At 38.5% G+C, this 27,604-nt stretch overlaps 3 protein-coding genes across 11 annotated transcripts in view; all 3 read left to right on the plus strand.

Moving 5' to 3' along the window:
* Positions 1-27,604, plus strand: part of LOC120581421 (protocadherin alpha-C2) — a 172,519-nt gene that overhangs the window by 77,986 nt on the left and 66,929 nt on the right. The window lies entirely within an intron of this gene.
* On the plus strand, positions 2,441-4,781 carry LOC120581430 (protocadherin alpha-13-like). Its single transcript, XM_039836340.1, is given in 2 exon segments — positions 2,441-4,711; positions 4,713-4,781. Coding segments are annotated over 2 exon segments (2,340 nt in total).
* Positions 23,899-26,641, plus strand: PCDHAC1 (protocadherin alpha subfamily C, 1). The gene has a single exon (XM_039836335.1). It carries the CDS (start codon positions 24,032-24,034, stop codon positions 26,501-26,503), a length of 2,472 nt encoding a protein of 823 aa, XP_039692269.1. The 5' UTR covers positions 23,899-24,031; the 3' UTR covers positions 26,504-26,641.

Genomic DNA, 27,604 nt, shown 5'->3' on the forward strand with positions numbered 1-27,604 from the left:
TTATTCTCTCACAGTTTGGGATACCAGAAGTCCAAAATCAGAGTGTTGGCAGAGCTGTACCTGCTCTGGAGCTCCAAGGAGAACCTGTTGTCTGTCCCAGCTTTTTGTGGCTGTAGAGTTCCTTGGCTTGTGGCCACACCACTCCAGTTTCTGCCTCTGTGGTCACATTGCCTCCTATTCTTCCCCATATATTTTAAAATGATATATGTGATTATACTTTAGGGCCCACCTGTATAATCCATAATAAGTGCCTCCTCTCAAGATCCTTAACTCAGTCACATCTTTTGTCACATAAAGAAATATTCACAGGTTCCAGGGATTAAGATGTGAGCATATCTTTTTTTGGGAGGGGGGACACCATTCAACCTAGGATAGTAGGCTTAAAATCATAAAATGGTTATATAATACTGCTAAAATAAAACTCAAAGTGCAATATATCAAATGCATGTTAGAAGTTAATGCTGAAGAGGATGAGATAAAAGAACAGACTTTTTAAAGAAGTAGTAAGTTTATATAAAGATGCTTGAGTGTTTTTGTAGTGTGAGGGAAAGAAGTAAAGAAGGAGATACTGAAGATAAGACAGGCAAAGAAAGAATGAAGATAAAGATGAAGGAGAAAAGAATGGAGAATAATTTTTAAAGAGCATAGAGGTGAGCTTAAATGTGGGGACCATTTTTTTTTCTTAGCAGGGAATGAAATAGAGTCTATAAGGAAATATACTGATATAAGAAGAGAGCCATTGAGTTCATTTTGATGACTTAGCTCTCTGGGTAAATCATCTGAAAACCAGGTGGTTGGAATAAGTTTGAGAATTTGAGAAGAGAGAGAAAAGAACATGGAAGAGTATCTGTAGACATGGGGGAAGAGTGAATTATGGATTCATTTGAGGGCCCAGTCAAGGTAAAGTTGAGAGTAAATCCGTAGAGAATATAGTCATCATGATTAAGTGACTATCTTATACTAGGAAGCTTAATAGGAGAAATAGAGAAAATGGATATTAGGTTGTGTGTTGTAAACTAAGGAAAACGTTGGGGAGTAATGTAAGTAGGTGAGTGCTTTGGGGTGTCAGGAAAGATATGCTTTAAATGGCTGACTATGTGGTATAGGTTAGGTAGAGAGGTAAATGAGAAAAGATAGAGCCTGATAAACAAGAACAATTAGAAAAAATTAAGGGATTATTCCCAGTATAAGAGTAAAGTTATGTTAATAAAAGTAATGGAGCAGGACAGAGGATAAAAGAGAATACCAAATACTCTACTCAAATTTTCAGAAGAGAGCAAAGATACAGAAATGAACCCAACAATTATTTCCAGCAGAGTTGTGCACAAAACAGGCAAGAGAATTATTGGAGCTATGCTATATCTTTCATAGTGCTATTTGGCCTGGAACTTTGGGGCCTGTTAATGATAGTTATAGCAACAGGTAAGATTCTTCCTCTCTTCCTTGCTAAAGATGTGTTAACATCTGTATCAACCTGTTGTTGCTTAGAAAATCAGTCAATTTAAATGATAGAAAGATTTTTTTCCTAGTGATAATGTAAGATGGGGAAGGGAAGAGGGAAATTTAACCTACTGGTAGTAATTTAAATTCTATTAAATACATAGGATGCTAGTTCTTGGCATGTTTTATGCAAAGAGAATCTAGAACTTTAAAGCATTATTATATCTAAATGACCAAAATTATTGTGTTTTAAAAATTTGTTATGTTTATGCACACACACGTATAAACTCATACATACATTGACTGGACACTTCCTTCAAATGCAAATATTTTATCCACATTTCACAGTCACATTTGGGGTAATAATATAAATATGGTATATCACTTACTAATATTTTCCATGTTCATCTGTTTTATGTAATTGGTTATGTTTTTATTTGGAGTCAATGGCTGCTGTGTGAGCAGGTTTCAAAAAATATTACAGGAAAAGGACATTCCCACCAAAACCTACAAAGCTTTGCAGAACTATAGGCTGATTTGCAAAAGTGAATAGAGTATTCCCCCTCTTAAAATTCTGCATGCAAGTTTTACACAGGCAAAATTATATTTGTGAAAAAATAGGACTCAACCAATTTTCGACTAGCATCCAGTGCTGAGAAGAATACAGTGATTTACTATTTCTGGAAAGAAAAACATTTAGTCTTCAATTGCATATTTGCAGTGAGAAATTTCACAAAATGCAAGAAAATAAACCTACATCAACGGAAAATATGGACGGAATCATTTTTACACTTACACATTCATGCGCACGGTGTCGCTCTTCACTGAGAACCTTTCTCCAAAGAAGGCGCCTCCTCTTCCTGCAGAAAATTTGGTATATAGTGGGAAACCTCTAGCGAATCCTCCCTCAATAGAAGGCGGTAAAATTGGATCTTTGGAGTCAGTCTGAGGTAAGGTATTCTATATACTTCAGATATCTCTGAAGCCCTTTGAGTGTACCATGCCATTTTCATGGCGAGGAAACCCAGGAGCCCGGAGTCTGCTGCTCTCCCTTCTGCTCCTCGCAACCTGGGAGACCCAGAGTGGACAGGTCCACTACTCGGTCTCTGAGGAGTCCAAACACGGCACCTTCGTGGGCCGCATCGCCCAGGACCTGGGGCTGGAGCTGGCGGAGCTGGTGCCGCGCCTGTTCCGGATGACGTCCGAAGGCAGTGGGGACCTTCTGGAGGTAAATCTGCAGAATGGCATTTTGTTTGTGAATTCTCGGATCGACCGCGAAGAGCTGTGCGGGCGGAGCCTGGAGTGCAGCATCCACCTGGAAGTGATCGTGGAGAGGCCGCTGCAGGTTTTCCATGTGGAGGTGGGAGTTAAAGATATCAACGACAACCCGCCTGTGTTCCCAGAAAGTAAGAAAAGAATAATCATTGCAGAATCTAGACCTCCGGAAACTCGATTTCCACTAGATGGCGCATCGGATGCAGATATTGGAGTAAACTCGGCCTTGACTTACCGAATCTATCCCAATGATTATTTCGCTTTGGACACACAAAACAATCGTGAACAAACGTCTTCGTTATCACTTGTGCTGAGGAAATCGTTGGACAGAGAGGAAATTCAGGAGCATAGTTTATTATTGACAGCCATTGATGGAGGTAAACCCGAGCTGACTGGCACAGTTCAGCTGTTCATCACAATTCTGGATGTGAATGATAACGCCCCAGAATTTGCCCAATCCATTTACAGGGTGAGAGTTTTAGAGAACGCATTTAATGGAACATTAGTGATCAAGCTAAATGCCACAGATCCTGATGATGGTATAAATGGAGACATAATCTACTCATTTAGAAGGCCTGTATCGCCTGCGGTGTTAAATGCATTTATCATAAACCCCAACAGTGGAGAAATTAGGACAAAAGCTAAACTGGATTTCGAAGAAAATAAATTGTATGAAATATCTGTGGAGGCAACTGACAAGGGGAATATTCCAATGGCGGGTCACTGTACCATTTTGGTGGAAATACTAGATATAAATGATAATGCTCCAAAGATTACTATCACTTCTCTGTCACTCCCTGTGCGAGAGGATGCTCAGGTGGGCACCGTCATCGCCTTGGTCAGCGTGTCTGACAGTGACTCTGGGGCCAACGGGCAGGTAACCTGCTCACTAACACCCCATGTCCCCTTCAAGCTGGTGTCTACCTTCAAGAATTACTATTCGCTGGTGCTGGACAGCGCTCTGGATCGCGAGAGTGTGGCGAATTATGAGCTGGTGGTGACAGCGCAGGACGGGGGCTCGCCTTCGCTGTCGGCCACCGCCAGCGTGTCCGTGGAGGTGGCCGACGTGAACGACAACGCGCCGGCATTCGCGCAGCCCGAATACACGGTGTTCGTGAAGGAGAACAACCCGCCCGGCTGCCACATCTTCACAGTGTCTGCTCAGGACGCGGACGCGCAGGAAAACGCGCTGGTGTCATACTCGTTGGTGGAGCGTCGGGTGGGCGAGCGTGCGCTGTCGAGCTACGTGTCAGTGCACGCGGAGAGCGGCAAGGTGTACGCGCTGCAGCCGCTGGACCACGAGGAGCTGGAACTGCTGCAGTTCCAGGTGAGCGCGCGCGACGCGGGCGTGCCATCTCTGGGCAGCAACGTGACGCTGCAGGTGTTCGTGCTGGACGAGAATGACAACACGCCCGCGTTGCTGCCGCCTGGGGCTGGTGGCGGGGGCGGTGCAGTGATCCAGCCGGTGGCGCGTTCTGTGGGCGCCGGCCACGTGGTGGCGAAGGTGCGCGCGGTGGACGCGGACTCCGGCTACAACGCGTGGCTGTCTTACGAGCTGCGGCCGGAGGCGGGGGGCGCTCACAGCCCGTTCCGCGTGGGGCTGTACACGGGCGAGATCAGCACGACGCGAGCCCTGGACGAGGCGGACGCTCCGCGCCAGCGCCTTCTGGTGCTGGTGAAGGACCACGGCGAGCCGGCGCTGGCGTCCACCGCCACTGTGCTGCTGTCGCTGGTGGACAGCGGTTCGGCGCCAAAGACTCCGTTGCGGATGTCGATCGGGGCCACCCGCCCAGAGGCGGCGCTGGTGGATGTGAACGTGTATCTGATCATCGCCATCTGCGCGGTGTCCAGCCTGTTGGTGCTCACGCTGTTGCTGTACACGGCGCTGCGGTGCTCGGCGCCGCCCACTCAGGGCGCTTGCGGGCCGCTAAAGCCCACTCTGGTGTGCTCCAGCGCAGTGGGGAGCTGGTCGTACTCACAGCAGAGGCGACAGAGGGTGTGCTCTGGGGAGGGCCTACCCAAGAGTGACCTCATGGCCTTCAGTCCCAGCCTTCCTCCTTGTCTGAGTTCTGCAGAGGAAACAGGTGAAAGAGAATCAGATTCAAAACATTTGAAAGAGGTGAGATGTATTTAAAGTAGTCTGTGTATTTTAGCCTTCCTCACATTTTTCCATTTAAGATTATTCAATCTTAATTTTAAGATTATTTTAAATTTTGCTTGTCGTTATGGTATTTAATAAATGTTGATATAAGTTTAATTATTCTTTATATTGAAACTTTAAGCCAAAAAGTAGCATAAAATTTCGATAACCCGAATCTTTTGCTTTTGTTGTATTTTTTTAAATAAAAATTTATTGTGAATGTGAGCATTTACAAGAAACCACACATTGTGAGTACTTAAGCATTTGGGAAACATTTGTTTCAATGAAGCTAATCATAATTTAAAAACTTTAAATATCTATTTAAAAAATTTATAGAATACCCACATATATGTTTTATTTTAGAGCATCAAAACTGTTAATATAAATGTCTTTTTTTAAAGGTGCATTTTTCTTCCTTTCTAAAAATGCCTTTGGCTTGATCTGTCCTCCTTTTCCTCTAGGCACACCAGCATTCCCGTCAGGTATCTGATAGGAAAACCCTTGTGATTTTCCTTTCGCATTTTCATTTGCAGTCACGTGTATGTGTATACACCTAGTGGGTTTTTGTTATTCTTTCTTTTCAAAAGTTTATTAACATTGACAATGCATTTTACATTTCTCAATCACCATTATCTTGTGGAAATATCTACAAACCTGATACTTTTAATAGCTGTGTTATACTCCATAGTGTGGCTGTATCATTTATATATTCATTTATTCACCTGTTGGTGAGCATTTTTTCCAAGTTTTTTTGCCCTCACAAACCATGCTGTACTATCATTTTACATATTCCTAAATATTGGTGCTCTTATTTCTACAAAATTATTTTCAGATGTGGAATTGATGCATCATAGTATTAATAATTTAGTTTAAAAATGTGTTGCCAGAGTGCTTTCTAAGTATTTTGTAGTACTTTTAATTTCCATCAACAAGTTGTGAGCACTCTTTCTTTTATCTCCAAAAAAACCAGTGGTCTAACATCCTGCAAATGTGATCTCTATAAAATCACATTGTTATTTTAATTTTCATTCCTATATACCACCTTGAATTTGCATGTATTGTCATTCGTATTTGGTTTTCTTTGATTTATTAATTTAATTCTTTGCCCATTTTTTAAATTGAAACAAACTTTTTTTATTGTTTTTCAATTTGGGAAAGTTCTGTGTAAAATATAGGTATTAACTTTCATCTCCCACTTATATCATTATATAATAAATGTGTCAATTATATAGGTCAATTTCACCTATATAATCTGTATTGATTTGTTTATAGTATATTTTGCCATTTAAAAATGTATTTAGGTTTCTATATTAAGATATGTCTATTTTTCTCTTATGGATTTTAAGATCTCTGGGTTTAGTTAGGAAGATCTTCCCAACTTTTATATTAAATATTCATTAATTAAATTCATTTAATAAACATTTATCTTTAAAATTTAATTTATTTTTTAAATTAAGGGTATAATCAACATATGATATTATATTAGTTTCAGGTATACAATGTAATGATTTGATATTTGTATATATTTTGAAATGATTTCCGCATTAGCCTAGTTAACATCTATCATCATACATAATTACAAAAAAATATTTTTCTTATCCAGAGAACTTTTAAAGTCTACTCTTTCAGCAACTTTCAAATATACAATATAATTTTGTTAGCTATAGTAGCCATGCTGTACATTACATCCCCATGGCTTATTTATTTTATAAGTGGAAGTTTTTATCTTTAGACTATCTTCACCCATTTCTCCAATCCCTCACCCCTTGTATCTGGCAACCACCAATCTGTTCTCCATATCTATAAGTTTGTTTTTCTGTCTTTGTTTTAAGATTCTATGTAAGGGAGACCATTTTTCTTAAGGTAGGCATTTATCACTATAAGCTTCCTTCTCAGAACTGCTTTTGCTGAATCCCATTTTTGGTATGTTTTGTTTCCATTTTCACTTGTTTCAAGGTTTTTAGAAAATTACTCTTTGATTTTTATCTTTGACCCATTGGTTTTCAGGAGTGTGTTGTTTAATTTACACATATTTGTAAAATTTCCAGTTTTCCTCTTTATTGATTTCTAGTTTCATACCATTGTGGTCAGAAAAGATAGTTCATATGATTTCAGTCTTAAAATTTGTTAAATTTGTTTTGTGACCCAAAATATGATTTATCTCAGAGAATGTGTATTCTGCTTCCATTGGATAGAATATTCTGTATATGTATGTTAGGTCCATTTGGTCTAAAGTATAGTTTAAGTTCAATATTTCCTTATTGATTTTCTGCCTGGGTGAACTGTCTGTAGATGAAAGAGGGGTATTGAAGTCCTCTACTGTTATTGTAGTGTTGTTATTACTTCCTTCATATCTGTTAGTATTTGCTTTATATATTTAGGTGCTCTGATGTTTGGAGCATATATAACTGTTATATCCTCTTGATGAATTGACACATTTATTATTATATAATGATATTCTTTTTCTCTTTATTAAGGTTTTTTACTTAAAATCCATTTTGAGTGATAGAAGTATAGCTACCTCTGCTCTCTCTTTTGGATTCCACTTGCATAGAATATGTATTTTCATCTCTTTACCTTGAGCTTATATGTGTCCTTGAAGCTGATGTGAATGTCTCAAAGGCAGCATGTAGTTAGGTCTTTTTTTGTTTTTTTTTTTTATCCATTCAGTCATTCTATGTCTTTTTAATGGAGAACTTAGTCCATTTACATTTAAAGTAATTATTGATAGGTGAGGACTTACTATTGCCATCTTTTTAATTATTTTCTGGCTGTTTTATAGATCCTTTGTTTTTTTCCTCCTCTCTTGTTATCTTCCTTTGTGAACTGATGATTTTTCATAGTGGTGTACTTTGATTCCCTTTTCTTTGTCTTGTGTTTCTCTACTATAGTTTTGTGTGTGTGTGTGTGTGTGTGTGTGTGTGTGTGTGTGTGTGTGTGTTGTGGTTACCCTGTGACTTACTGTTATATATAGATATAACAGTTTATTTTAAGCTGATAACAGCTTAACTTCGATCACATACAATAACTCTACTCTTTTATTCTCCCCCCTATTTTATACTTTTTTGTCACAATTTACATCTTTTAATATTACGTATTTATTAACAAATTATTGTAGCTATAGCTCTCTTTAATACTTTTGTCCTTTAACTCTATACTAGAGTTAAATGGTTATCACACCACCATATTACATTATCAGAGTATTCTGAATCTGACTGTGTACTTACCTTTGCCAGTGTATTTATATTTTCATATGTTTTCATATTACTAGTTAGCATCCTTTCATTTCAACTCTAAGAACTCCTTTTATCATTTCTTGTAAGGCAGATGTAACAGTGATGAATTCCCTCAGCTTTTGTTTGGCGAGGTCTTTATCTCACCTTCATTTTGAAGGACAACCTTACAGGGTAAACTATTTTTGGTTGGCAGTTGTTTTCTTTCGGGTCTTTGAACATATATCCCACTCTCTTCTGGCCTACAATGTTTCTACTGAGAAATCTACTATTAACCTTACAGGGTGCTCTTGAATGAGATCATTTTTTTCTTTCATTACTTTAAAAATTCTCTTTGTCTTTAATTTTTTACAGTTTTATAGTAATTTGTCTTAGACAAAATTGTTTAGCATCGAAATTTTGGGATGACCTATTAGCTTCATGAATCTGGTTGTCCAAATCTCTTCTCAGGTCTGGGAAGTTCTCAGTCCTTATTTCTGTATAAGTACCACACACTAACCAATTGTGCCACTGGAGCTCCTCAGTCATTATTTCTTTAAATAAGTTTTCTACCCATTTCTTGCTCTCTTCTCTTGCTAAGACTCCAATGATTGTTTCTTTTAATGGTGTCCCATAAATCCCATAGGCCTTCTTCATTACTTTTCACTGTTTTTCCTTTTTGCTCCTCTTAACTGGATAATTTTAAATAATCTCTCTTGCTCGTTCTGGCGTCTGTCTGCAGCATTTTAATTTTCTGGTTCTATAGCAGCAAGCTGCTCTTTCTTGTTCTCAGTGGCCACAAGGTGTCCAAAGAATGTTGGTTCCCTGTCAGCACACTAAGTCAGGTGAGACAGATACCTGTCCTTGAATAGCCCTTCAAAACCCTGAAGGCTGGATGCGCACTCACTCCTCTCTCTCCTTCCTGAGGAAGTAGGCTGCTCCCCGTTCTTCTTTGATATTTGTGGCCCCCAGGAACCCAAACTATGCCAGTTCCATAAGTTTTTTCAGTGAGGCAATACAGAAACTAGTCTCTCAGATAGCCCTCTGAGATCTGAAACATTAGACACAGGCTTTACTCTTTCCCCTTGAAGGTGAAGTAGCAAGCCAGGGTGTATTTTTCCTGCTTCTGAGCTGTGCCAGCTTGAGGGAAGGACTGATGTGAGTGAAGTAAAATTACTCTTTTTATTTGTTTGAATGCAGCTGTTTCAACTTCTTAACTGGATTCTGGAATTCTCATAAAGGTATTTTATCTATGTATTATTAATTGGTAATTTTATAGGGGAACAAGGTTTGGGACTTCCTATTCTGACATCTTGCTGGTGTCATTTTGATCCATTTTGAGTTAATTTTTGTATATGGTGTGTGGTAGTAGTCAACTTTATTCTTTTGCAAGTGGATATCCAGTTGCCCTGGCATCATTTATAGAAAATAACTATTCTGCCCACCCCCCACATTGAAATATTTGGGAACTATTGTTGAAAATCAATTGACCAATAAATGTGGGAGTTTACAACTGGATTCTCAATTCTATTCCATTGATCTATATGGCTATCCTTATCCCAGTACCATACTCTCTTGATTATTGTAGCTTCGTGGCAAGTTTTAAAATCAGGAAGTATTAGTGCTCCAATTTTTGTTTTTTTCAAGATTATTTTGGCTATTCTGGGTGACTTACATTTCCATAGGAGTTTTAGGATCACTTTTTGATTTCTGAAAGGAAGCCAACTTACTTTTGTTAGGAAGTTTGTTGAAGCTGTAGATCAGTTTGGGAGTATTGCCTTCTTAACATTATAAAGTTTTCCAATTCATGAACGTGGGAGTCTTTCCCATTTATTTAGCTCTTAAATTTATTTCACAAACATTTTATAGCCTTCAGAGCATACATCTCATATTTCTTTCATTAAATTTATTTCTTAATATTTTCATCTTTTTTATGCTATTGTAAATACAATTGTCTTATTTCATTTCCCCCAGCTTTATTGAAGTATAATAGACAACTAGTTGCTCATATTTACATTGTACAATTCAATGAGTTTTTCAATTATAGTTGGCATACAATAATATATTAGTTTCAGTTGTACAGCATAGTGATTAGAGATCTATATAACTTACAAAATGGTCACCCCACTAAATCAGGTATCCCTCTTCTCCTTTATATAGTTTTACAACATTGTTGACTATTTTTCGTATGCTATACTTTATATCTCCATGACTATTTTGTATTTATCCGCTTGTATTTCATAATCTCTTTGCCCTTTTTCACTGCCCCCTCCCATCTAGCAGCCCTCAAAATATTTTCTGTATCTATGAGTTTGTTTTCATTGTTGTTGTTGTTTATTTCATTCTTTAGATTCCACATGTACATGAAATCATGTGGCATTTGTCTTTCTCTATCTGACTTACTTCATTCAGTGCAATACTCTCTAGGTCCATCAAGGCAATATCTTTTTCTGCCTCCCTCCTTTTAGTCTGTGTGTGTCTTTTAATCTGAAGTGAGTCTCTTGTAGGCAGCATATGTAGGGGTCTTGTTTTCTTATCCATTCAGCTTCCTTATCTCTTGGCTGGAGCACTTAATTCTTTTCCATTTAGGATACTTGTTGATAAATATGTAGTTATTACCATTCTTTATTCATGTTTTTGATGCATGTTTTTTCTTCTTAAAGAAGCCCCTCCAACAATTCCTGTAATATTGGCTTGGTGTTAATTCTTTTAGTTTATTTGTGTCTGTGAAGCTCTTTATCTGTCCTTTGACTCTAAATGATAGTTTTGCTGGATAAAGTATTCTTGGTTGTAGATCTTGGGTTTGCAACACTTTAAATATTTTGTGCCAAGCCCTTCTGTCCTGCAAAGTTTCTTTTCAGAAATTGGTTGCCAGTCTTATGGGAGCTCCCTTGTAGGTAACTAATTGCTTTTCTCTTGCTGCTTTTAAGATTCTCTCTTTGTATTTAACCTTTAGCATTTTAATTATAATGTGTCCTCATGTAGGCCTCTTTGGGTTCATTTTTTGGGACTCTCTGAGCTTCCTGGGGTTGTATGTCTATTTCCTTCACCAGGCTAGGGAAGTTTTCCACCATTATTTCTTCAAATATATATTCAACTTCTTGTTCTCCCTCTTCAGGTACCCCTATGACATGAATGTTGTTACCCTTAATTTTGTCCTATAGACTCCTTAAATTATTATTATGTTCTTAGTTACCTTTTTCTTGCCATTCTGGTTGAGTGTCCTTGGCTTCCCCAACCTCCATATCAATGTTTCGATCCTCTTCTTCCTCTACTCTGTTGATTCTCTCTAATATGCTCTTCATCTCAGTTAATGTATTCTTCATTTATGACTGGTTCCCTTTTGAAACTTCCATTTCCATTTTTATGTTTATTATCTCTTTGTTAAAGTTCTCACTGAGTTCATCTACACTTCCATTAATTTATCAAATATCTTTATAACTAGTGTTTTGAACTCTGCTTCTGTGAGATTGTTTGACTCCATTTTTCTATGATTTGTGTTCTAGTCTTTCATATGGTTTCTGTTTCTTTGTCTTCCAACTTTGGCTGCCTTTCTGTGTCTGTTTCTATGTACTTATCAAAGCTCCTAAGTTTCTTGGTCTTATTAGTGTGGCATTTTGTAATAGGTGTCCAGCAGCACAATCCTTAGATGGTCCAGCTGCAGGCCAAGTTTAGCCCCAGCTAAACTTGCAATCAAGCAATCCACAGATGCTGTGCCTATAGTTGGCTCAGTAAACCATGACAAAAACTGAGGTCAGCTGCCACCAATGTGAATCTTGGTGCTGCTCAGCAAGTGGCACAGGACTCACCTAGGACACAACTAAATGTAGCTTGGGTAGGGCCATGAGTTCGGGGATGCAGAGTTTTAGAGAATCCTCTGGGAAGAGTGACTTCTGTTATTCAGTTTGATGATATCTCAGCTGTGGTAGCAGTGCTTCTGCACACTGGTAGGCAGGAGGGCTCAAAAGAGAAGCAATAGACATCACCAGCACTTCTGCCTGGTAGAAAGCCTTGCCTCTGGCCCTCGCTCCGACAACTCAGTCCCTCTGGTATCTGGCACTTGTGCTCAGAGCGAGCAGGTCTATCACTGTGAAAGTCCAGTCATGGACATGGTTGCTTTAAGAGGCATCTGAACCTGCCAGTTGCAGCCCCATACCCTCTGTCCCACTTAGCCACTTGGGACCAGGCAGCCTCACATCTTTGCCCCAACCTACCTTCAACCATTTCAGGGTGATTTCTTATTTCTCTCCCAAGCTGTAGGGCTTCTGTTCATCTAGACCCCCAGGTGACTCTGCTTGCTGTTTGCTTCGTGTTTCCATCTCAACTTTGATGTGGTCACAAGAGAGGATGAGAGAAGTTTCTATCATCTATCCCATTTTTTTCTCTGTTGTTATTTTATTTTTTGTTGGTTAATTTTTACATTGCTTTGTGTGTAAAATATAATTGATTAATTTTCGTATATTAATCCTTTATCCTATAACTTTGCTAATGTCACTTATTAGTTTTATAGTTTTTAGTGAATTCTTTAGGATTTTCAATATATAAGGTCATATCATCTGTAAATGGAGATGGTTTTAATTTTTCTTTCCAATCTAAATGTCTTTGATTTCATATTGCCTAATTGACCTAACTAGAACCTCGAGTACAATGTTGAATAGAAGTAGTGAGAGAAAATGTCTTTTACTTGTTCCTGATCTTAGAGCAAAAGCATACAGATTTTCATCTATGATGTTACCTCTCAGTAGGTCAGTAGTAATGTTCTTTCTTTCATTTCTGTTTGCAGTAATTTTAGTCTTCTGGCTTTTTCTCTTGGTCTATCTAGTTAAAGTTTTGTCAGTTTTCTTGGTCTTTTCAAAGAATCCAATTTTGGCTTCATCATCTTTTTCTACTGTTTTGCATTCTTTATTTCATGAGTGCCCCTATTTGGATGAGGAAATTCCCTTCTATTCCTACTTTGTTGGTTGATTTTATTAGGAAGTGGTGTTGGATCTTTGTCTGCATCTATTGAGATATCGTGTGGTTTTTGTATTTTAATCAATTGATGTGTTATTATGGGCTGAATTGTATCCTCCCCACTCTATATGTTGATATTTTAACACCTAGTACTTCAGAATGTGATCATATTTGGAGATAGTCTTTAGAGTTAATTAAGTTAAAATGAAGTTATTAGGGTAACTTCTAATGCAATATTTCTGATGTCCTTATAAGAAGAGGAAATTAGGACATCAACATACACAGAGGGATGACCATGTGAAGACACAGGAAGAAGATGGCCATTTACAACCCAAAGAGAGAAGCCTCAGAAGAAACTAACCTTTCTGACGCATTGATCTTGGAATTTGAGCCTTCAGAATTATGACAAAATAAATTCTGTTGTTCAAGTCACCCAGTCTGTGATAATTTGTAATGGCAGTCCTAGCAAACTCACACATAAGATGTATTACATTTATCAATTTTTTTTCAAATGTTAAACCAACCTTGCATTCCACGGGTCATTTCCACTTGGTCATGGTATATAATCCCTTTTAGATATTGCCAAATTTGGTTTTCTAGTATTTTGTTGATTTATTTCTGTGTTTATATTCATAAGAGATATTGGTCTGTAGTTTTCTTGTGATGTCTTTGGCTTTGGTATCAAGGTAATACTGCCCTCAGAATGAGCTAGGAAGTGTTCACACCTCTTCTATTTTTTGGAAGAGTTTGTAAAGAACCGCAATTAATATTTACGAAGAGTTTGTAAAGAACTGCAATTAATATTTATTTAAATGTTTGGTAGAATTCATTGGAGGATTAACAAATATGTAACAACTACATACCAAATAATTTTCGTGATAATTTTGGTCCTGCATTTTTTTGGTATGTTAATTTTGGTCCTGCATTTTTTTGGTATGTAGTTGTATTGTTACTAATTCAATCTCTTCACTTTTTATAGGTCCATATAGATTTTCTGTTTCTTTTTAAATCAGTTTTGGTATTTGTGTATTCTAGAAATTTGTTTGTTTTCTAGGCTACATTGGCATACAATTGTTCATAGTAGTCTCTTATAATCCTTTTTATCTCTGTAAGGTCAATAGTAATATTTCCTCTTTTATTTCTGATTTTAGTAATTTTAGTCTTCTGGATTTTTCTTGGGGTTAGTCTAGCTAAAAGTTTGTCAGTTTTGTTTTTCTTTTTCAAAGAACCAATTTTTGGCTTTATTGTCTTTCTTTATTGTTTTTTCATTCTTTATTTTGTTTATTTCTGCTATAATCCTAATTATTTCTTTCCTTCTGCTTGCTTTAGGTTTGGTTTGCCTCTATTTTCCCGGTGTCATAAAGTGGGAAGTTGTTATTTATTTGAGATATTTCTTCTTTTTTAATGTCAACATTTACAGCTATACATTTTCCTCTAAGCGCTACTTTAGTTGCATTCCTCAAGTTTTCATATGTTGTGTCTTCATTTCCTTTCATCTCAGAATATTTTCTAATTTCCATTGTTCTTCTTTGATCCACTGTTTGTTTTAGCATATGTTATTTAAGTTCTACATATTTGTTAATCTTCCAAGTTTATTTATGTTATTGATTTCTAGTTCATTTAATTGGGGTCAGAGAACATATTTTGTATGGTATCAACTCTTTTAAATTTATTGACGCTTATTTTTGGGCCTAATGTTGGGAAGGACAGTCTCATGTACACCGTCTTTCAACCCTCACTCAGCCACATAAGAATGGGTCTTGGGCTTGAAACACTTCCTTACAAAGAGATAAAGAGTCCACACAGCCTGTGCTGAGCTTATCACCTCGTGTGGGAATACATTTCCTGTTTCAACCTCAATGAATGTTCTTTTTTTTCTGTTTGGAGCACATGCATCACGGGCACTGGGCCAATCCCACTGTTATATCTTTCCTCTGTGGGGAGGGAAGAAGGTCCTTTCGTAGCACAAGAGGAGTGCATGCAGGCAGATTGCCCTGTAATGGCCTCTAAGAGAGATCTGCTGGCCATGGGGGACCAATGCCCACTATTGAAGCTGATCTTGCTCTGTCTCTTTATGTAGTAAGTAAAGTATTGTTCCATCCAGTGCTTGACTGATTGTGTTGTGTTCCTCTTGGCAACATCAGTGCCAAGATGCAAATGGGTAGAAGTGTTTAGAGTTCTCCTTCGTTATTGATAACACTAATCTACTTGACACTTAGGTCTATCATGAAGACTATTTCATGTGCAGTTGAGAAGAATGTATTCTACTATTTTGTGGTATTCTATAGATGTCTTTAAGATCTAAGTGGTTTATAGTATTTAAATTTTTTTTTATTTTATTAGTTTCAAGTATACAGTACATTGGTTAGACATTTATATAGTTTATAAAACAATCCCCCTAATTGCTCTTACTCTCCTCTGGCTCTCCACCTAGCGTTTACATTAATGCTAACTGCATTCCCTATGCTGTGACCATCAATCAACTTCTAATTTGTAATTCTTTAACCCTTCGCCCCATTCTCCCAGCCCCACAAAGCCCCTCCTCAGATTGTCCTCTATATCTGTGAGTCTCTTTTTGATTAGTTTGTTCTTTTTGTTCCTTATATTCCACATATAAATGAAATCATATGGTATTTATCTTTCTCTGTCTGACTTATTTCACTCAGCATAATAACCTCTAGGTCCATTCATGTCAAATAGCAGGATTTCATTTTTTTAATGGCTGAGTAATATTCCATAGTATATATGAACCATAACTTCTTTATCCAATCATTTGTCGATGAGCATTTAGGTTGCTTCCATATCTTGGCTATTGTGCCGCCATGAATATAGGGGTGCATAGAACTTTACGAATTATTGTTTTGGTTTTCGTTGCATAAATACCCAGAAGTGCAATTGCTGGGTCAAAAGACATATCTATTTTTTAATTTTTTGGGAAACCTCCAGACTGTTTTCCATAGTGGCTGTACCAATTTGCAATCCCACCAACAGTGTATGAGAGTTCTCTTTTCTCTACATCCTTGCCAACACTTGTTCTTTGATTTATTGATGATAGCCATTTTGACAGGTTTGAGATGACATCTCATAGTGGTTTTAATTTGCATTTTTCTGATGATTAGTGACCTTGAGCATCTTTTCATATGTCTATTGGCCATTTGTATTTCCTCTTTGATTAAATATCTGTTCAGGTCTTCTGCCCATTTTTTAATTGGATTGTTTGGGGGTTTTTTTGTTGTTGTTGAGTTGTATGAGTTCTTTGTATATTTTGGATATTAACCTCTTATCAGAAATATTATAAGTGAATATCTTCTCCTAATCAGTTGGTTGTCTTTCTGTTTTGTTGATGGTTTCCTTTGCTGTACAAAACCTTTTTAGTTTGATGTAGTCCCATTTGTTTATTTTTTCTTTTGTTTCCCCTGCCCGAGGAGATATATCCGAAAAGAAAATACTGTTAGCAATATCAGAAAGTTTACTGCCTTTGTTTTCTTCTAAAAGTTTTATGGTTTTGGGTCTTACATTTAAATCTTTAATCCATTTTGTGTCTATTATTGAAAACAGTGTAAGAAGGCGGTCCAGTTTCTTTTTTCTTTTTTTGCATGTATCTGTCCAATTTTCCCAACACCATTTATTGAAGAGACTGTCTTTACCCCATTGTATAGTCTTACCTCCTTTGTCATATATTAAGTAAGCATATAGGCATAAATTTATTTCTGGGCTCTCTATTCTGTTCCATTGATCAATGTATCTGTTTTTATGCTAGTACCATGCTGTTTGGTTTACAGTATTTTTAAATTCTTCTTTTTTCCTATTGATCTTCTGCCTCATTGTTATCTGTTACTGGAAGTAGGATATTAAAGTCTACAACTACCAGTGTTAAATTGTTTATTTCTCCATTTCTGTCAGTTTTTACTTCATATATTTTGAGGCTCTGTTGTTAACTATCTATATGCTTATAATTATTATACTTTTCAAATTGATTCTTTTGTCACTATAAAATGTCCTTCTTTATTTCTGGTAATATTTTTGTCTGATATTAGCATAGCCACTCCAGCTATTGTGGTTGCTATTTTTACATTATATGGTTTTCCAACCTCTTATTTGCAACCTATTTGTATCTTTGAATCTGAAGGTGTCTTCTGCAGACAACATATAGTTGGATCTTGGTTTTTTAAATCTAGTATGATAATTCTGCCTTTTGATTAGATTGTTTAATCCATTCACATTTAATGTTTCTATTGATATAGTTGAATTCATGTTTGCCATTTTATTTTTTTCTTTATGTCTAATTCTCCTGTTTTTTGAATTCCTCTTATACTAATTTCTTTTTATTAACTAAATATTTTCAAATGTAACCTTTAAATTCCTTCAATGAGTTTTAAACTGTATATTTGAGTCATTTTCTCAGTGGTTTCTCTAGATTTTACTGTATACATTTTAACTTATCAGTATCTCCATTAGATTTATACTAACAATTCTATTGAGATATAAAAATATCACTCCTTTATAGCTCTGTTTCTTTCCTCTTTTTGCTCTATCATTATTATACATATTACATCTCGTAGTGGGTTGAATTGTGGCATCCAAAAACCTATTTTTGCATCCTAATCCCTGGAACTTGTGAATGTGACCTATTTGGAAAAAGGGTCTTTAATGATGTAATTAAGTTAAGGATCTTGAGATGAGTTAATTCTGTATTTTCCAGGTGGGCACTAATTCCAATGACAAATGTTTTTATCAGAGACAGAAGAAAGACATAGGCAGAGGGGAAGGCCATATGAAGATAGAGGCAGAGATTAGAATAATACAAATAGCCATCAAATGCTGGATGAGGCAAGGAATGGAATCCCCACTAGAGCCTCCAGCTGGAGTGCAGCCTTGCCAACACCTTAAATTTGGACTTCTCCCCTCCAGAACTGAGAAAAACTGTCTGAAGCCACCCAGTTTGTGGTCATTTTTTACAGCAGATGCAGGAAACCAATGCACATCTCTCTATATTATAAACCCAATAATACATTTTTATAATTATTGCTTTATAGAATTTTATATACTTTAAGGATGCTGAGAGAAAAAAAGAAAGCAAGTATATATTTAGTGTTTCCTATTTACCATTACTAGTTCTGTTCATTTGTTCCTATGGATTCCAATTGCTTTCTGGTGTCATTTTTTTATCCAGTATAGCTGTTCTCCCATTGCCTCATATATACAGTAATTGGCAAAGATGCTACATTTCTATATGTTATAAGCCCAATGGTACATTTATATGTATTGTTTCATACAATTGCTTTTTAAAGAGAAGAAAGGAGAAGCCTCTAGGAATATTTCACCCTGCCAGAGCCACAAGGAGATCTTTCTTGAATGTTCACTGTGAGAACCTGGTGGGATTCCTGCAGGTAAAGCCCAAAAAAGTGTGTTCTACCCCAAGATTGTAGCTTCCAGGTTTCTCACTCTCAAGGTAGTCCATAACTCAGCCTCCAGCAATTTGTCAAAATTTTCATTTAAGTGTTCCCTACCAGTCTCTGGCTCTAGTGGTTTCTGCTCTATAGATGCAGATCTTGGCTATGACTCTCTGGATTTGCCTTTCTCTCCATATCTCAGGATGGAGGTTTTCTCTGAAAACTCAGTTCTCTGATGGGTTTGAGAAAAGTCATTTATTCAGCTTTTTGTTGTTATTGTTGTAAGGACCAGAGTGTCAAATTCTAAGCCCTTTACATGTCAGAGCTGAAACTAGAAGTCTGAGTATATACCCTATCAATTAAAAAAATCCTGATAGATAACGCATCTCCTTATTTCTGACAGTGAAGAAAGACCATTTTTATAATGCCTACTTGCTACCTTTGGTATTCTGCCTACTTGCTACCTTTGCTATTCTGCTGGCTGAATACAAACTAAACTTACATTGCTGAAAGTTGAAATATGAAGTTTATTTATATCTCAAAACTTTTTCTTGATGTCTTTGGATTTTTTTCTTTTCTATATATTTGGTTTCTTTAAGGACATCTATTCAGAATATGCTAGACCTCTTTCTTCTGTGTTTGAAAGCTATATTTTCCCCTTTAAATCTTTTAAATCCTTTGTTCTTTCCATTTATTTTCCTCAACCTTCTCAAATGTTTCTTTTTGTTCTTGACTGTACCAAGCAGAGCCTGTTCACCTTTTTACTGTGGCTTTACTTTCTGTGATGAATTTATATTTCTCTTCCATTTATTTTATGAATTGTGCCAGCTCAGCTTTCATGGTTTTCTGTGGCCTTTTCATTTTCTCCTTGAAATTCTGTTACTCTGTTTCTAGTTCTTAATTCTCTGAGAACCTTTAAAATTGTGGATCTTTTGACTAGAGACCTATAGTCAAAAATTTTATCCGCTTTGTAGTAAAAATTTTCAGGTGTGTAATTCTATCTGTAATATTTCATATTTATTTTCTTATTCTTTCTTGTAATATTTATATAGATCCTACATTGGCTCTTTTTGATTACTACTTATTTTGAGAAGAGTTCCTTCAGGACCAGCTATCTGCAGGTGGAGAATGTAAATGAGCGGGCCAGTAGTACCCTGGACTAATGTGAACATGTCCTCATTTCCTTATTTTCCTTATTTAATGTGTACTTTAGCTTTTCAATATCTCCAGCTGATGAGAACTGGCAGCTACAGAGCAATTCATCATCCAAAGTTTTCTCTTTATCTTACTACATCCTTGCGTTCACTCTTGAAATAATAGTGCTTCTGCTCACTATCACATTGAGTCCTGCTTTTTCTCTAATTTTGTGCTAGAAACAATTATGAGCAAGTTATACCTGATTCAGCCTATGTACCTAGATCTTTTTGTTCTAAGCAAGGAGTCATTGGTTTTGCAGTGTGAACCATTATCCTGGAAAACTCCAATCTACCAGCTCCTCCCAAGGTCTCCAGTGTCAAGAATCCTCTCGTGCATCTTGATCCAATTTTCATGGCACTTGGGAACTTCTCTTCATACATATCATGGTTGAAGTTCAGATGTTTTATAAAGTTTCATCAAAGATGTAATTTTATTTTATTTTTTAAAATTTCTTTTTAGTAATTTTATTTTTTGTTAGCTGTACTTTTTATTGTTTTTGGTAGGTTTTGTGGAGGAGAAGGGACATTAAAATGTCCATTTTCACTTATCCATAATTGGTAGAAATCTCACTTTTTGTCTAGTTATTGCAGGTATATAGAAAAGCTGTTTTTTATTTTTATTTTTAAGCTAATCATCTCATTGAACTCTTTAGTTCTAATTATTTTTTCTTTAATTCTCTGGGATTTAATGAACAGAAAATTATATTACCTATAAATTTATCATTTAATAATATATTTTATCCTTTTTTCTAACACCCCTCTCATGCACATTTCCTTATCTTGTTTAGAATATCTGAGTCAATGTTGAATAATAACTATGACATAAAGTGTCCTGTTATGCTCATGATTTTTCATGGGAATAATTCTGGTGTTTTACTGTTTAAAATGAAGATGACCACTGTTTTGTGATAGCTGCCAAATTTTTATCAAATTTCTTTTAAGCATCTATCATAATAATGATCTGGTAATATTTTGTTTAGCATTTCTGGAAACTGTAATATAATGTGAGATTTGTGTAGAGTCCTTTTTAGACACTGTTGATAGTATCTTTCTCAGATTTTTATTGCAGGTTAGACATTATCTAATAAACTGATGCTCTTAATACAGTGACATTCAGCAAATTTAAGTAAAAAAAAAAGTAAGTATAAAAGCCTAGGACTTTTTGATCTGTGACTTAATAGCATCTAAGAAAAAATGGGTGTGAATTTTAGTTTTCTATCCATCATTAAAAAGTATGTAGTGTAGCTGTTAAAGAACCAGATGCAATTTTAGACTCTGTTATTTGACATGTAGTATTTAGAATCAGAAGACCAGATCTCCGCTTCTTGGATTTGATTTAACCAGCCTGGAGTATGACTTTAAGTTCTGAGGGCTACACTTTGAAGATGAAATAGAAAAATATTTTTATAAGAAGGTTAATTTTGAAAAATTGGCACATAATTATAAAAAGTAGTAAGTAAACACAGCATAGAATTAATTAGAGCAAAGATTCATAAAGAAAGGTCCAAAAACTTTATGTGATATTATATAAGGGGGAAAAACTAGTTCCTTGATACTAGAAACTTGATAAAGAAATTCTGTAGTAATGTGTTATTGGTCAAGGGTTCAAGTAAAAAAAAAAAGTGACATAGTGATATAGATTTCTACCCTCAAAGAACTCCCACTCTGTTAGACTTGATTTGGATACTTTACTAAGCTATTTTATAGGATGCAGGTTTGTTTAATGTGATTGTGGTGTCTTGTCTTTGAATTTAGTTTCCATAAATATATAGTATATTCCCAGAGAATAAGCTTAAGTACTAAGAAAATCTTATTTAAAGAACGATATTATTTTGCTGGCAAACTCTTTGGTGAGTATCAGACTTACTATTTTCATGTTTGACTTCACGATCTCTAATACGAGCTTATGCATTATGGCTAGAAATCTTTTGAATTACAGCTTAAGGCCAAGTTTGGTGGAAGAGCTTTAAAATAATAGTCTTGGCAATGAGTCTAAGCAGAAATCAGGACTATGCTTTTGCATGGAGTCCACTTATTAAAGTTGTATTTGTACCTAATTAAAAGCTTGAAAATGCGTGAGTGAGGAGAAACTATGGAAAATAGCAAAATGAAATAGTAGAAAAGAATGGTTCTGATAAAGAAACATTTTGTTAATTTATGATTTTAATATTTACCTAGTCATCTTATAGAAAAGGAAAAATTCTTGAGACTTCCTCATTTTTGGGATATCCAAATAGCTCCTAAACATTACTTTTCCACAAACCCCAGTTATGCCTAAACATATGGATGCAGATGGTGGGCTGAAACTCAGGGCCTTCCAAAAGTTGAGTACATCTCTCCAGGTGTATTTCATCTGCTGCTAATGGAAAAGTGAAAAGTATAACCTTTCACTTCCAAGCAGTTAGCTTGGTTAGCAGCATTAAATTAAGATGTAATGCAAATCCTAATCTCTGGCACTGAATGAAGTAGATAGTTTTGATTTTGAAATTTAGTGAAGAATAAATTTAATCTTTATGGGTTATTTCACATTCTCCAATGATGGCTATACTTATGACTCTACCTAACACTTCAGTGGGCTGATTGACATGTTTCCTGCTTTAGCCAAGACATGGGGTCAATGATTTTTTGGTTTCTTAATTCAGAAAGAAAAAATTAGTCAAGGGCTTTTACTACTTACATTGTCTTATGTTGGAGCCTGCCCTACCTTTCTGGAAGAGATAAGAGATGGGTTTATGATGTTCCAGGGAGGTGACTGGTTCTTAGTGGTACACAGAAGTTAGCGATTCCACTTTTAGTCTTAAAACCAGAATGCTGGAGCTGCCTGCTCCCCACTGCAGTTTAGTTAGCAATTTAAAAAGTTATATTGAAATATTCAAACATATACTGAAATTGAAAGAAGTGTGTAACCCTCATGTATCTTGCACTCAGCTTCAATAATTATCAATACTTTTAGGCTGTTTTCTGATCAGAAAATAGAATGCCCTGAAGGCTTCAGTTCTTGATCTGTAGTCAGCTTTTGTCTTTCAAATTTTGGTTCTAGGGGCTCTGAATATTGCAATTGTATTAAAAGAAGGGTTTGAGTATGAGGAATTTAGTGTTTAACAGTCATTTAAGTCAATCTCTTTTTCAGCTCGCCTCTCTCTCAGGGAAAGCGACTGGTTGTAGGGTGTTAGGCTGAATTTGAAGGTATTTCTTGTAGCTCAGAGAAGTTTTTCATGTAACTGATCACTATCCTGATTTCAGTGCTTAAGCCTGGCTTAAAAAACAAAGTTGGAGAAAGTATGGGCATCTAGCCTGTTCCTACGCTCATTACTATTTTCCAAATATTTACAGAAAGTAAATTTACAGAGTAGTTTTCTGGTCACACTCTGGAGAGTATCTCGGTACTTCCTCTCCGCTCCACTTCGCACGTCCTGTTTGGGGATGAGTTGTCAATCTCTCTGAGTTTCTGGTGCTTGATATTTATTGGTTCCTGACCTCCAGTCTCATCCTTAAGGGCCGCTTGCAAGTACTCCTAGTAGGGCTTCCTGGGGAAAGCGGAACGTAGGACCGTAAGCCTTGCGCTCGCCCACTTTGGTGCCTCGCAAAACGGGAGTTCCGGGGAAACTTGAGGAGGGCACTGTTTCCCAAGTTGCCCCTCGCTGGTCGCCTCTGTTGAAATCTTGGAGGCTCCTGGGATATAAGAAGGTGCAAGAGAGACTTCAACCCACAGCGGAGAGGCTGGGAATCCAGCACCGAATGCACCACAATACTGGGTTTGGGGCTGCTATCTCCTTAAGTCTCGAAGGCGTGGTCGTTCACGGTCACGGTTCCGCCTCTACCGCCTCCGCCCCGCGGTTCCTCTCGGAGTTCCGCCCTCTTCCGCGGGCACAGTAGCGGGTCAGTGGGTCCAAACGCAGAAGCTAGACGCTCCGTTCTCCAACAGTTGACGAGAGAAGCCTAGCTGAGCTCAGCCCCAGTTATAAGTCTTAAGGCAGAGGCGGTGCAGGTTAAGACTGAGGCGGCCTCGGGGCTTTGTCCTAGGAAACACCGTTAAGGGAAGGTGTGTTAGGTTCTCGGAGCCTCCTCCTTGCCCCGCCCTGCTCGCGTTGCCAGGACTCGGGGCGAGATCCCAGCCAGCGAGGAGTGGAGACCGCGCTTCCCCAACCCGGCCGTTTACCTCGTTTCTGCACCCCTAGGCGGCGCTGCGCTCCTCCGCACCCGGCCGGCTCCGCTTTCCCAGACGGTTGCCAAGTCTCCAGTCGAGCAAGCCTAGCTCCCCGCCGGCCGGCCCTGGGCAACCTCGGTATTCAGGAGGAGGAACTTTGGCGGTCTCTGCACCTTTAGCCGGCAGCAGCGGCCGGCAGGCCCTTGCTCTTTACCAAGGCTCGTGCTCTCCAGGGGTCCAGAGCATGGTCCCGGGTCGCCGCTGGCGGAGCGAGTATGCCAATAGGGAGGATGTTTGGCTGGAAGGTGGCAGTTGTATGTTTGTGGGTCTCCTGCGGCTCTGCCGCTGGACATCTAGAATACTCAGTGTTGGAGGAGACCCAGCGGGGCGTAGCCGTAGGCAATATTACCGCGGACTTGGGGCTGTCAGCAGCAGCTTTGTCCTTGCGGAACTTTCGCTTCCTTTCCAGCCACGACGAGCCTTACTTTGGGGTGGATCTAGCCAGCGATAGCTTGGTGGTCCGAGAGCCAGCGGACCGCGAACGGCTGTGTGAGGCCAAAGTTGCCTGCGTCCTGACCTATGAACTGGTCCTCGAGGATCCGTTGGAGCTGCACGAGATGCGCGTTCACGTCCTGGACACCAACGACAACTCGCCTTTCTTCCCTGCCGGAGACGTGCAGCTGCACATCCCCGAGTTCCTAATGCCTGGGTCCCGCTTTACTCTCCCTAATGCCCAAGATGCCGACGAGGGAAGTAACAGGGTGCTAAGTTACAGGCTGAGCCCCAGCCAGCACTTTCGCCTGGACATGGGGTCGCGGGTCGACGGCAGCGAATATCCAGAGCTGGTATTGGAGAAAGCGCTGGATCGCGAGGAGCGCGCCACGCACCGGCTCGTGCTCACGGCGCGGGACCGCGGGCAGCCCGCACGCTCCGGAGACGCCCAAGTCACCATCATTGTGGTGGACACAAATGACAATGCGCCTGTATTTGAGCGCACAGTATACCGCACCAAGGTGCCAGAGACTGTGCCCAACGGGACTGTGTTATTCCGAGTGCAGGCCTCAGACCCAGATGAAGGCACCAATGGGGAAATCCGGTATTTCTTAAGCAATAGCACGCACGCAAAGCTGCGACACCACTTTCATGTGCACCCTAGAAGTGGGGAAGTGAGGGTAGCTGCTTCGCTAGGTCTGCCTGAAACGCTGTTGGAGGCATACATCGAGGCAAGGGATGAAGGCGCCTTCGGTCTAGCTAGCACCGCCAAACTGCTCGTGCAAGTGACTGACGTGAATGATCATGCCCCTGAAGTGAACCTCCTGACTCTCTCCAGTCCAGTTTCCGAGGATGTCACCCCTGGCACAGTGATTGCTCTCCTTAGTGTAAGGGATGAGGACCTTGGTCCCAATGGGAAGGTCACTTGTAAAATGTCCAGTGGAGGCCCTTTTAAAATGAAGGCTTCCTTTGACAATTACTACAGTTTGCTGATTGACGGGCCACTGGACCGGGAGCAAGTCAGCGAATACCAGGTCCTGATCACCGCCTCAGATGGTGGCTCACCCCCGCTTACCGTCCGCAGGACACTGACTGTGTCAGTTGCTGATGTGAATGACAATACACCAAGCTTTCCTCAACAGCAACAGGAACTTTTTGTGGCTGAAAACAATGGCCCTGGAGCCTCTTTAGGCCGTGTGTTTGCCCAGGACCCAGACCTGGGGAAGAATGGCCTTGTCTTCTATGAACTGTTGGATATTATCTCTGAAGGGCAGATAGCATCTAGCTTGGTGGCAGTAGAGTCATCCAGTGGGGCTATCACTGCCAAAACTTCCTTTGACTTTGAGCAGCTCAAGGGGTTTCATTTTCAAGTGGAAGCCCGAGATGGTGGCATTCCTCCCAGAAGTGCAGTGGTGACTGTGAACTTGTTTGTGGTAGATAGGAACGACAATGCTCCAGTAATCTTGTTTCCCTTGCCCAGAAATGGTTCTGTCCCAGTGGAAATAGTGCCCCGCTCTGCCAGAACGGGACACTTGGTCACAAAAGTGGTAGCAGAAGATGCAGACAGTGGTTCCAATGCCTGGCTTTCCTACCACATCTCTCGGGCTTCAGACTCTAGCCTTTTTAGAATTTCAGCCAATATGGGAGAGCTCCGTACTGCTCGCTTAGCTCTTCCCAATGATGTGGTTAAACAGAGAGTGGTGGTAGTGGTTCGGGACCATGGAGAACCATCACTTTCCTCCTCTGTCACACTGGGTGTGCTGTTGAGCAACTCTGCCTCTCGGGTCCTTCCAGACTTTGAAGATGCCTGGGAAACAGGAGGGCACCTTTCTGCCCAGAACCTGTATTTGGTAATTGCGCTGGCCTGTATTTCTTTTTTATTTCTGGGATGCTTGCTTTTTTGTGTGTGTATCAAATTGAGCCAGAACCTAGGTTGTTGCTCTCAGAGCTGCTATTGCTCTCCAGAGGAACCGAGGTGTGGAAGGAACATGGCTTCAAATCCTTGCATGACATCAGCCACAATAGATATCACTACGACTGAGAGACTTTCTCAGACCTATCTGTATCGGGCCTCTCTAGGACTTGGTTCTGATTATAACAGTTTGCTTCTGCGTGGGGAATACAATGCTGCTGACCTGAGAAATCTGGCTGCTGGGGTAGGACTCAGTTTGCCAATCTCCCATATTCAGATTCGGAATAGGAAAGGAGAGCATGCAAATATCAATGTCATGGTAAGCAAATTTTATGGGATTTGATTCTCTTGACCAGGAGATGGCCACCGGCTATGTCTTAGAAGAGCCTTTGGCAACGTTTAATCCATTGAGTTAAACACTCATGCTTAGCAATCCCTGTGCCTTACTGGGAGTATAAAAGTATTAAAAGATTGTTCTTGGCCTCAAAGAGATTATAGTTTATTTTTGAGAAACAAGGATAAGAAATTCAAACAAATTGAAGAACAATAAAAGTAATATAGCATAAAGGTCAAAAATTAAAAATAATAAAGTGCCAAAATTTCTGGCACACAAAATAAATGACCTGAAATGTCTTTAAATAATTCCTTTTAGGAATTTCTTGAAGGAATTTCTTAAAGCAAATATCCCTTCATTCAAAAAAATATTTTGAGCAACAGATTTGTGTAAAGCATTCTGATACCTAAAGTGGGAATGAAAAATATGTATCATTGCATAATACGAGCTTAATATCATGGAAGATGAGACATTAATTCACATTTTACGATGCATGATTAAAATGATGATAACCTAAAAAATGTAAAAGTAAATTATAATGGCTATTTAAAAAAGGGAGAGAGAAAACATGGAAGAACATGTGAGTGTGGAGGAGAGAATTAGAGAAGGCTTTGTGATAGAGATGGCATTTGAATTGACTCTTGAATGATATACCATTTAATAAAATGCAGCATATTCTCTAGGCTATACTAATCCTGAATACCATTTGTCAAAAAAGTCTTTTAGAGCATAACACTCCACTCAGTGTTTGTAAGTACATAGAAATTATAAATATGTCTCAAAGCACCTATTTGTACTGGTAGACAATAACACTATTGTATATAGGACCTGATAACCTTTTTTTGTGTTTGAATTGACATATTTCACAAAGAAGATAAGTAATTGTTATATCAGAAACATGGATGTGTTCCATTTAAAGTCTTTTCAACTTGGAATTAATAATCTTATTATTTTAGAAGCCAATATACTTAGAATTACATAAATATCATACTTGAGAGTAATGCATCTAATAAATATTAAGTTATTCAAACACTTCAATTTATCCAGAGTGGCCCTTGGCATTTCAAAACTTTTTGAATGGAGTGGGAGCAGTTGGGATAGCAATTTTAC

The sequence above is a fragment of the Pteropus medius genome, unplaced genomic scaffold, assembly GCF_902729225.1.
Source record: "Pteropus medius unplaced genomic scaffold, Ma_sr-lr_union100, whole genome shotgun sequence".
Classification (NCBI taxonomy): Eukaryota; Metazoa; Chordata; class Mammalia; order Chiroptera; family Pteropodidae; genus Pteropus; species Pteropus medius.

Excerpts from the sequence above, each read along its gene's own strand:
- PCDHAC1 (XM_039836335.1), top strand. The coding sequence starts at position 24,032 with ATGCCAATAGGGAGGATGTTTGGCTGGAAGGTGGCAGTTGTATGTTTG.